Source organism: Lycorma delicatula, chromosome 10, assembly GCF_047948215.1.
Source record: "Lycorma delicatula isolate Av1 chromosome 10, ASM4794821v1, whole genome shotgun sequence".
Taxonomy (NCBI): Eukaryota; Metazoa; Arthropoda; class Insecta; order Hemiptera; family Fulgoridae; genus Lycorma; species Lycorma delicatula.
Genome location: NC_134464.1, coordinates 35,432,370 through 35,444,874, shown reverse-complemented (window position 1 = coordinate 35,444,874; position 12,505 = coordinate 35,432,370). Strand labels below are relative to the sequence as shown.

At 30.1% G+C, this 12,505-nt stretch overlaps 1 protein-coding gene across 1 annotated transcript; it reads left to right on the top strand.

Annotated features, from left to right (window-relative positions):
• The first annotated feature begins 7,674 nt into the window (after positions 1-7,674).
• On the top strand, positions 7,675-12,061 carry mRpL41 (mitochondrial ribosomal protein L41). Its single transcript, XM_075376696.1, has 3 exons — positions 7,675-7,890; positions 10,002-10,102; positions 11,706-12,061. Exons 1-3 carry the CDS (start codon positions 7,728-7,730, stop codon positions 11,973-11,975), a joined length of 534 nt encoding a protein of 177 aa, XP_075232811.1. The 5' UTR covers positions 7,675-7,727; the 3' UTR covers positions 11,976-12,061.
• Positions 12,062-12,505: the final 444 nt, after the last annotated feature.

The window sequence follows — 12,505 nt, the reverse complement described above, 5'->3', positions numbered from 1 at the left end:
GTTATGTTTTGTGTTGTGTTTTATGAGTCGCTGTATGTTGAACTTATTTTTATCTGAAAGATGTCATTGCTGAGGTACTGAAGATGACCTCCAGTAAAACTCATAGGGGCTAGGTAAGGAGGGAGTGGCATGGCAATCAAAACCATTATATGGAGGGTCTCTTCCCCTATGGGGTCAGGATGAAAAAACTTCCTGCCATTTATTTTGTTTACCACTGTACTGTTATAGATGTGCATACAGTGCATTGCTAGTTAGTGTTTTGTATTGCACGGTCCATTTAAGCAATTCTGTCTTCTTAATTCGGTTGCAGGGATTAAAAAGAGTATAGCCATCCAAAGTAACAATATTATTTTTTTGTGCGTGGTTCACTTTCATATCATATCATAAACTTTCAAGGTATATGATATGAAGGTACTGTACAGTGCTGTTTTATTTATTTGTTTATTATTTTGATTATTAATTTATTACTGTTCACTTGTTTATTTATTTTTATACACTAATTTATTCTGTACAACCATGAACAGCAAACCTAGTGGTAGCGGCACAAAACCAAATGGTGCTTAAAAGGAAACATTCTAGTTATAGTTTATAAATAAAGTTAAATGTCATTAATCGGAAGACAAGTAGTAAACGTGTGATTGAAATTTCTTGTTCCATTAACATACCAGAGACCACTGTTCATATCATACTAAGTAATACAGAGGATATTGAATGAAGAGGTAAGATTACGGTAAGGCACTCTGAAGTTAAATTGATGTGTAAAAGAAGTGACTTATTGAGGCAATGGAAAGGTGATTAGCAACATGGATAGAAGACTTTTACCAAAAACACTTGCTTATTAGTTTGGCATTTATACAGAAGAAGGCTTTCAGTTTACACATGGATATTCACAGAGAATTAGGAGAGATTGACAACAAAAAAGAGTTCATTGTTTCTAAGGGCTGGTTTCCCTGGTTTCAAAAGTGTTAAGGTTTTAAAAATTTCAAAATTCTGGGAAGAACTGCTACCACCAACAATAAAGAAAATGAGACATCCTGTGGAATTTAAAAAATTAATCATTGAAGGCAAGTAAAGCTCTAAACAAGTTTTTAATGTTGACAGAACCAGTTTATACTGGAAAAACATTCCATCAAGAACATATATATCAATAAAAGAAAACATAGTGCCAGGTTTCAAATAGATGACTGTTCTTGTAGGCAGAAATATAAACAGCTACAAAAAAACTTAAGTCTTATTGTTTACAGAAACGAAAATCCTATGGCATTAAAAAACGTCTGTAAAAGTTCACTCCCAGTAGTATGGAAGCCACAATGGAAAGTGTGGATTACAAAAAAATGTTTGTGATTGGTTTATTGATTATTTTATAACTGAAGTACAAAAATCAGATGTAGATACCGTATGACTACATACATAAAATTAAACAGAAATTCCAGAATAATTAAATAAAATTAAACTAGAAAATCCAAAAATAATACAATTCTTAATAATAACTTTCAATTAATATAAAATAATCAGATATTTCACCAAATCTATTACATATACACACATGTGTAATAATGCCTATTAAATTACATATACACATTTTTAAAAATGGATAAAATTTTATTTCACTAATAAGTTCTGATTATTTTTCATATTTTTTTTTTTTTTATTATTGTTATTGTTGAATAATTATTTATTGTAATTTTTTTACAATCACGGGTTAATAATTATTAATAAATCAATATATTTAAGTTAAAAAAATAAATTTAAAAAAAATTTTTTTAAAATGGAGATGAGTCTGATTGGAACCGATGTGCCTTCCCTTGAAAGATCCAAATATTTCATTAATTAAATTTTTATTTGGCTATGACTACAGAACCAATGAAAATAAATGCCACTTTTGATAATCATTGAAAAGCTCTCAGTGAGGGCTTATTACTGCAGTTAAGAAAAAGTCCAAATTCCAAATTTTTTAGGATTTTGGGCTCTTTTGGATACTTTTGGTTCAGTCGATTGCAATAGAGGAAAGGTGCACAACTAGATGTTACAACAGTCCTAAATCCAAAATTTAAGATCCTACAGCTAATTATTTTTAAGTTATGCGAGATACACAGGTATGTATGTAAGTACAGACATTACGCCGAAACTAGTCAAAATTGATTCATTAGGGATATTCATTAGGGAATGGATATTTCTGTTAAAATTTGAAAACCAAAATTTTTTGCAATCACAATACTTCCTTTTCTTTGTACAAGGAAGCAAAAAAAAACTTATTTTTATCTGTTTCTTTTTTCCTATTTTTTTGCTATTTCTTTGTCCTTAAGCACAGCACGGTAACACGCTCATACTTATGTACTACCATAATTAATTAATTAACTCACAATCTTCGTCGAAGCACTCTCCCTAAATAATTTTATTCCTCTTTAAAGTGGCTTAATTTAAGTGGTAATTTTGCAGAATCAATTATCCTTGGATAATGAGGACCCTCTATATATATATATATATATATATATATATACAGAAAGATAAAGAACTTGTGATGTAACTGGACCTGAAATGGTTTTTGTGTGTCAAGAAAGTAAAATATTTGAAAAAGAATAGTTAAGTAAAAAAGAATATTTAAAAGTTTTGGTGGTTTGTGAGTGCTAGGTCGTTTGTGGAAGGTTTGACGCCCATAGCATATTTTTCTGGTCCCTGCAGGTATAAGATGCTTAGTAATATTTCAACTTTTCTTCTCGTTAATTTGAGGATGGAGATTAAAGGTTTTCAAACTCTTACCAAATATTATAATAACCAAATAATATCAAAATTTAAAGTTTCATGGATTTATGATGACTAGTTTTCCCATAACCAGACTTTATTATTTACATATATAGATTGCTTATGATACTCAAGACGCAGACTTAAAAGACTGAACATTTTTTTTCAGAACAATTTATTACTTCCTGAGATTAATCTAGACAAAAAATTGAGTCATTATAATTAAAATATATGATGTGTAGCAATAGTATACACATCTAATATTAATTAAAAATTACAATTTGTATAAACTATTTGATAGCAGCTGAAAAAATTATTCACTGGATAGATTGAAATCGATTAACTTCCATTGCATTATGCTTCTAAGGTTGACATAATATTGCTGATTGTGTGTATGGTATTTCTATTAATGATAATGATAATATTTCTGTTGCCCACAAAGAAAAATTTCTGGTTATTTTATTACATGACAAGTTCTCAAAGGATGATCAAATTGATTTTGTTTGTAACAAAATCAAGCCATACCATTTTTCTCTGAAGCACCTTAATAAAATGCTAAGCTTATCATTAAATATTTATTACACTTACGTATATTGTTGAATAAAGTATAATAATGCCATAACTTTTAGCTCTCTCAAGACAGAATGAATTTTGAGGATACAAAAACAGGCTTTCAGATCATTACCTGGTACCTAAGTATGAATCTTGTAGATATATAATTAGAAAATTTATATATATATATATATAATTTAATTGAATATTTATAAATGTGTAAGAAAAAAATGGTCACTTATTCTTAGAAGATAACAATCTTCACTTTTACCAAACCAGACAATGGAACATCATGTAAATCAGCATATTTTGGCTCACAAGAAAGGGCCTTATTTTGCTTACAATGCCATTTTTAATAAATTACTGAAGGTTTTAAAAATCTACCCACCTATTTTTATTTAAAATATAAATAAAAAAATTTATTTTATGGAAATATTACTCGTGTTGAAGCACTATTTTTCACCATCTCATTAACAAGTCCATTAATATTTGCTCAAAGTAATTTTCAGTAGTAGCTTCTGAATTGTGAATTATTTTGTAGTAGTTTTTTATAATCAATGTAATACATTAAGTTTGTATTTTGCACCAAAAATTCCATGCTTACTAGATACCAATAAGCATGCACGTATGCATAGCAATTATTATTATTATTATGCTTCTACCAACAGGATTATTATTAGATTTTTATAAAGGCCTACACATGTACTTCACCGCTTTGTATTATCTGTTGTTATTAATAAAAGTAACTATTTAAGATGTTAACCTACATTAGTATTTATTGAACTTTATGGTTATTATATTATACAGAAGGTGAAGCTACCTTGCTACCTTGTATGTTAATTATTGTATTTAATTTAAATATTACTTTGATTACTAAGTTGTACATAATTAGACGAGATTAGCGAGCGTAGGTTATGTTGATAAACGTACAGTGTAGAATCAACTTAATTTAACCAAACATAACATAAGCTCGTTGACCCCGTACAATTAATGTTAAATATACGAATTACGTACAAGTTACTAATAACAAAAGTAAACTAAAACAGCGCAAATCGGGTGCCCCCCTAACACAACACATAGGTACCAGGTTTTTTTTGGCATAACGGAAATCTGTTAAGACAGGAAAAAATAAAATAAAAATGCCTACGGTATTAGAATTAAATACTAAGTACTTTAGTGAATATCAGCAACAAAATGCTGAAATACAAGCTACAACTGACAAATTAAGATCTGAGCGTGATAACCTTCTAGAAACAGCAAATGATCTTGCTAGTCAGCAAAACACGTTTACTATTTCACAAAATGTTAAGTCTTTTTCAACTACTGGATCCATGTCCAAATTCGGAATTATGGAATTGAGGCACATATCAGGAAATAGGCTTAATCAATACTTCATTGGAAACAGAGTGTCAACTCTAGAGTAAAGCTCTTGTAATGTTAATTGAGCAAGACACGCTTATAAAATTCTCAGGTATCTCAACGATGCAATTAAACCGTCAGAAAGAACCGACATATGGAGAACACTAATATTGAGAAGTCAGTTTTCTAGAATAGTTCCGTATTTAGAGAAAAAAAAACAGAATTTTACAATTCAAAATAACTAGAAAATGAATCAGTCACTCAGTAATACATAAGGATAAAAAAACAAAGCTGTACATGTGAGGAATTTGGTACCTAATTGGGGACCTACGATTAAAGATAAGTTTGCCACTGGTTTAAGGAAAGTTCCTATTCTAGATATGAGTACGCGAGGAAGAGCATAACACATTATTTACCACAGATGCAGTTAATCGTATTGAGCTGAAATTTTGTATAAATTTCACATAACATTAATAAAATTATTCCAGTTGAGATTGTGTTGAATTTTTTAATTTTACTCGGGAGGAAATGAAAACTGGTTTTTTTAATATAGTGTACGTCAGTTCAAACATTTTTATCATAACTTTGTTATTTATGAGCGGATTTGAATAAATAAGCTGTCAAGTTCTTTGTCATAAAATGCTTAATATTTTTTTGTATAACATAATATTTAAATAAACCACCGGTTGCAAAGATATTAACAATTAAAAGGTTTACATAACCGCAACTTTGAAAAAGATTGGGATATCGGGTTCATTATTTTTATAAGAGTAAACCCTACGTACCCTTCTTTTTCCTGTTAAACCTCCGGTAATTACCGTTCAGATAATACTTCAGAGGATGATATGTAGGAGTATAAATCAAGTGTTGTAGTCCTTTTGTACAGTCTCAGTTCGACCTTCCTGAGATGTGTGATTAATTGAAACCCAACCACCTCCAAAGAACACCGGTATCCACGATCTAGTGTTCAAATCCGTGTAAAAATAACTGCTGACTTTACTAGGATTTGAACGCTGGAACTCTCGACTTTAAAATCAGCTGATTTAGGAAAATGCTTTCACCACTAGACCAACCCAGCGGGTTAGAACCATCTACCTTAGCAGTATACAAAACTTCAGTTCGATACAAGAAACCATTCCTGAGAAATAAATTATTAACTTAAAAACAAAATGGCGGATAGCCGGTAAATATTCCTTATTTTGATGTGGGGGACCACTAGCCCCTGAATTCTTGAAACCGTTTTTCATAAATACTCTGTATTTTGCACTTTAATGTACCGATCACAATAAAGATTTATTCCGTTATTATTTAATATCACGTCCTTATTAACCGAAATAACTTTGTCAAGCTCTTAAAGAAGTTTAATCTCAGCCTGATTAGTCAGTATAAATTATTATTACAGTTGGTTTTAAGTATGAACTCACTTCAAAAAAATATCTTATTGAAAGAGGCTTTCGAAAAATAAGGTAACTATAAGCTAGATTAACAAAGTCACATTAACTTCCAGTGAGAATTCAATGTTGGCAAATTACACCACTATTTGGTTTTCAAACTACCATCCATAAATTAAAAATATTTTCATTAAATTAAAAGACGAATGTCATTTATTTTAAATCTGATACGGTATTATGTCTTTAAAAATGAATTTTCTTCAATAAAATATGTATTAAACACATATATTTATGTTGAAACATAATAAAAGCAACAGGCATTTTCCCATTAACACGAGCAAAATCTCAGAGCGGAACCGATTACTTCATTGTCTAACCGTCATTAAAACAAAATTATTACAATACTTTGAAGTATTGTTAGTTACTCTTTTGATGCCGGCCTCCGTGGCGTGAGTGGTAGCGTCTCGGACTTTCACCAGGAGGTCCTGGGTTCAAAGCTCGGTCAGGCATGGCATTTTTCACACACACTACAAAAACATTCGTTTCATCCTCTGCGGAAAGAATTGCTCAACTGCGGACCCGGAGGTTAAACAAAAAAGAAGTTACTCTTTTGATAGTTTCATTATTAGAATTTGTGCAAGGGTCCGAGGTTACCTGTCAAGACTGATTAAATCCTATTATCAGTCTGTATGACCTTAATTAAAATTTATGCCCGTTTTGTTTTCATCTATACTTCATAGGGTGCCATTTATTTCAGCAAATAAAACTGATGAATTTCATCCACTATCCAGTCTGAAAGTATAGTTTACATCAGTCATCAACATAAAATTTATGAAGGAAACATAAATTATATTGTGTTCAATTTAGCTATGTTAAGGTTATAGTAATTGTTAAATATAGAATTAATTCTTTAACGGATAACGAAAGGTAAATATGCATTGCATTAAAAAAAAATTATAGACTTGTCATGCAGTAGTACAACAATACATAACAACATCGACTTGGTTCTAAATTACTCTTTCATATTTGATAAAAGTACGATTCACTACATTATATATTCAAATCAACTTAATTAACGTGTTACGAACTTTAGGTTAAGAAATAAAATTAAATTAGTTGAGTTTAGAGAAAAATACCAAAATGAAAGATGTTTTTACCAACCGTTATGGTTAGAAAGTTGTACTAAGCTGCACTGAATCGGTTGAAACAAATCACAATTAGAACTTACTAAATGAAACGACAGAAGGACCTGTTTCTTCAACAAAATGTTTTTCGCGCACTAACATAACAATACAATTAAATTACTTCTTTAACATTAATAAATGTACGATTTTATATGGAATCGATAACAGTTCGTAACCGTTAATAAATTTGCACATCGCACAAAATAATTTCCCAGCTTCCTTGATCATAAACTCATTTTATAATTAATAAATCTGAAATTATTCGTAAGTGGTGATCCATATGTTTTTATATTCATTTACATGGTTATAATTTGTTTCCCGTACCAAGAAAATAAAGATTAGTTAATTATAATTTCCTAGACATTATAATCTTCGCTGTGTTTTCCGTCCAGTTCAAATAATAATTATAGCTGAACAGCAAAGAGCAATTCAAATAGAACGGTTTGTTCTCATTCAACATATATTCTAAGTTGCAAGGTTATGTTCAATCAAAATAGAAATGGCTTCTTTAAAATTTCTTGTTATTAACTGTAGAAATTTTTCGACCAGCCATATAAGAAATGGTAAAAAAAATTTCAGAAAGTTTATCTTACGAAATCGAGGACCACAGATATTTAAAGAAAAGCAGAAAGTTGACCCCGATCCTGACGTTCCTATTTACAGTGAGTATAACAGCGATTTTTAATTCTTCAATTGATATCATTAAATTATTAAAGTCGGTTAAATTCTTTTAAGGTTAGGCCGAAAAAAGTCTGTAAAGTTTATTTTAAATTAAAACAAACTTTGTTGTTTCTGAATGGATTAAACATAACCTACAAAGAGTGCACAGTTACTTGGATTATATATATTTAAAAACACTCGAAGATAATTTTTTTTGTATATAGACATGTTTCGGTTTGTGCCTCTTATAATTAATTACTTAAATACATATTCCTGAACAAGTTCAGTTACCAAATATTGATTTAAAAAAATGTTGTTTTAAAGTATGGCTGCAGTAATTTTTTGATAAAATTTCATTTTTGAAAAAAAGAATTACAGTATTTCTAAATCAACTTTAATTGTTTGTTTACTACATAAATTATTTATAATTAGAATGAAACTAGCAACAATCTCAAGCCCTGGTGGCATAATCATTTATCATAATCCCTGTTCACAGCCCAGTTGCTGTGAAATCACTGTTTCATAAATTCATTTTAAAATTGATCTTTGCAATAAAAGTTATTTTATAGCAACATATAAAATATGTTTACATTTCTATAAGTTTTTTCTGTCTAAAAGTTAATCCAAGGAAAGCTTTTTTACCTGCTGCTGGAAAATTACGACAAAGATAACGATGACATAAATTATGTTGAATTCAGTGTATGTTATGGTTATTGTAATTATTGTTAATTGTAGAATTAATTCTTTAATGGATAATGATAAGTAAAAATCTATTACGTTCAAAAACTGTACACCTGTAATGCAGTACAATACATAACATTTACTTACCTTACAATAGTTATTGGAAAAGGAACTCGTCATCATCGAGACGTATCAGGACACATTTCTTGTTCGTAAAGACTCCAAGTAGTTGACATAGAATGTTTTGGTAAAATCACGAATAGCAGTTTGAAGTACTTGGAGGTTGTTGGGGGTTTCCTTAATAAACTTTACTTTTTGTACAATACCAAAAGTAAAAATTCGGTGGACCTATAAGTCCAGAGAACAAAGTGACCACAAGCTCTTAAAAGTGATTCAATCTCCAAAAACCTCTTGAAGTAACTTCATGGACTGTCTAGCTGTCATTCAATGAAAACAATCTCACAATAACAGGCTGGGTTTATTGTTTTTGAGAATAAATTGTGCCAACTATTCTTATCCTGTATATTGCAATGCACATCCCAAATTTCTGCTCATGTAGAAGAATTTAATTTTGGCATGAGTGTTGTTGGTAAACCATATATGTTAGTTCTCCACATGCATATATCCTGATAAATGGAACCATGCCTCATCAGTACAGAAAATATAGTCCAAAATATCAGAATTGTCTGCTAGGAGCTGTTTTTTCAGTCTGTAGTCAACAACATTTAAATCGTATTCACTTTATACAGGGTGACTGAGCTTCTTACGAATTGCCTTGTGTGAAGTTGCAACACCAATATTTTTCTGTCAGATCAACTTTTGCTTGGACTTCTTGGGACTACATTGCATAACAGCTGATATGACATGAAGTTTTTTTCATTGATTACTGAGAGTCTACAACTTTGCTCATAGTCCTCTACTGATCCTGTCTCGATTAGTGCTCTGTCATATAACATGTCCATTAGGAACCATTGTACCTGGAGATGTAATGGAAACTTGTATCTCACTGTTTGTGTGAACTCACCATCCTTGCAGATGTACTAGAAATATTCACTATTATAAATTTAATACCATTCTGAAACTACACAGAAAGAAAGGACTTTAATTTTTCAAAGGCACAAATGCACAAAGAACCAGCCACAAAACCTTCTTGTTCATCAGCCTGACTGGCACATGAAAGCAAACACCATATGATGCAGGATTACCAATCTTTACAGAAAACATTACTTACAGTTCACAAATACTATTCCTCAACTTGTAATTGTATTATATAGATGTGTAGTTAGTTTTCAAACACTCTGTACATGGAATAGAAAGTGCAATGTGAATTGTGATGATAGTATTAGCAATACATCAATATATTACAATATATAATTACTAAAATCTTCTATAATTATTTTTTATTATTAATTAAAAGTTATTTAATTTTCAGATTATGGTGTAAGAGAAGTTCGTTATTTTAATGGAGAAAAGTATGTTGTAATTCCAGAAAAAATACCGGAAATTGTTGTCCCAGATTTAACAGGATTTACTGTAAGTCAATCTAACATATGTTTACATCCAATTAAAGTATATGCATCTAAAAAAAATACACAAACCTCTAATACTTATTATATTAAAAGCAGAAAATTTACTTCAGCTTTTTTTTAAACCGAATTATGAATATACAAATAAAAATAAATAATTTATGATTAATTAGCCCATTTTGCTGATATGATTGTGATTTATTTGTTTACTGCTGGTTTGCCATGAAGTGATGAAATATTTCTTCCACTCTCATATTTTTTTATACTATCAAAAAGAGTCATAGCTTTATATTATTAAAAAAGTGCTGTAACCTATAAAGTAATTTATGATTTACCAGCTACAGAAGAATATTTTTGCATATACGTAATAGTAGTAAAAAATAAAAACTTGTAATAATTAACTAATGATTATTTTTCTATTTCATATGCATGACTATTATTGTTTATTTTGGTCATTTATAACACTTTGTTGCTGTGCTTTTGTGTATTTTTCATAATGTTCAAGTATACTAAAATATATTTTAGTCAACATACACAAATCAAGGTTGTTGTACACATACGCAAAAAAGTACATCTTAAAATATTCAATATAGATGGAATATAAAATCATTGAAAAATCTACTACAAGTATAAATATATTAACTAAGTGGACACAATTCAATCAAACACACTTTTGGATCACATTCTGAACATACATACATATATGCTGCGATTGCTTCATTTGATGTGGATTTACGCCGTGAACATAGTTACAACATTGGTGATCTTCAGTCATATGTCCAATCAAACATTCCCAAATTAACGCGTGAACAGAAAGGCATTTATGATAATAAATTTGCATAATGCAAATGATTGGGGGGGGACCTTCTTCTTGGATGCGCCAGGAGGAACTGGGAAAACATTCCTCATTAGATTGATTCTAGCAACGGTTCGATCAAAAAATGACAATTATCCTGTTGCGGAATATTAATCAGCCAAAACTCTGCAACGGCATGCGACTTGTAGTTAAGAAATTGATGAATAACATAGTGGAAGCAACGATTTTAATGGGGCCTTTCAAAGGTGAAGATCCTCATTCCTCGAATACTCATAATTCCGACCGATACACCATTTTAATTTAAAAGATTGCAATTCCCAATTCGATTGGCATTTGCAATCACAATCAGTAAAGCTCAAGGTCAATCTTTAGAATTGTGTGGTATAGATTTAGATGCGGATTGCTTCTCACATGGGCAACTGTATGTTGTGTGTTCCCGAGTCGGCAAACCAGATAGCCTTTATATCTCCGCAGACAGTGGAAAAACAAAAAATATTGTATATCCACAAGTATTGCAAAATTAAACTTCTATGAAACGTATGCTTTGTTTTGTTTCTCATCCATGCAACCACAATGTGCCACAGCGAAGCGTGGCGGGTAGAGCTAGTTTTTAAATAGTTTTAGTTAATTTCTGATATGAATTACCAAAAAGTTTGAACATGTATTTAAAATTTTCATAATGTTTAAAATTTTTCTAAGAGGTTTTAATCTTGAATAAAATATTAAAATAGTATATTACTTTTAATTGTTCCTTAAAGCAATATTATGTTATGTAATGTTTATTTAATTACAGTTAAAACCATATGTCTCATATCGTGTCCCAGATATTGTTCAACCAGAATTTACACCTGAACAACTTTTCAACGCAGTTTATAGAGATAAAATTGAAAAAGATTTTAAAGAAGGTAAATTAGATGATAATGGGAATTCACTTGAACCTAGTGAAGAAGAGAAACTTACACCTGAAGAAGCCAAAATAAAAGCGAGACAAACAGGAAGTGATCTGTTCTGTCCAAGGAGCAAAAGAGAGGAAGAAGAGCTGTTTGACAATATATTTAAGTAGTTATATTGTATTATTGTTTTAAAAATAAATGTAGTTTGTATTGAATCATATTGCTATAATAAAAAAAAAATACTTGGTAAAAACAATGAATTTTTTTTGTGTCCTTTAGTGTAAATATTAATTATATACATATCTGTATTTCTTCTTCTCTTCTAGATAGAACAATTTTGCATGGTATATGGCCATATTCTGTTACAACATTCATCATGTAATGATTCAGACTTGACACTTTATCATAAGCCAAAAAAGCTGACAATATGCAGTAACCTGTTCAAACAGGAACTATACACATCAACATTATTTAAGTTTCTTCATGCATGAAAATTGTTCAATTCCGGCACCGAATGTTGCATTTAATCCTTAATATTTTCATATTTTTACTTGGCAAGTTGTAGAACAATTAAGTTATAGACAGATGTAGCTTATTTCTGGCCCAGGAACCAACTTACAGACCTTTTAATATGTTTGGTAAGATAAATCATCAAAAGTTTTTTTTTTTTTTTTTTGAAAGAACTTTTAATAGGACTAAA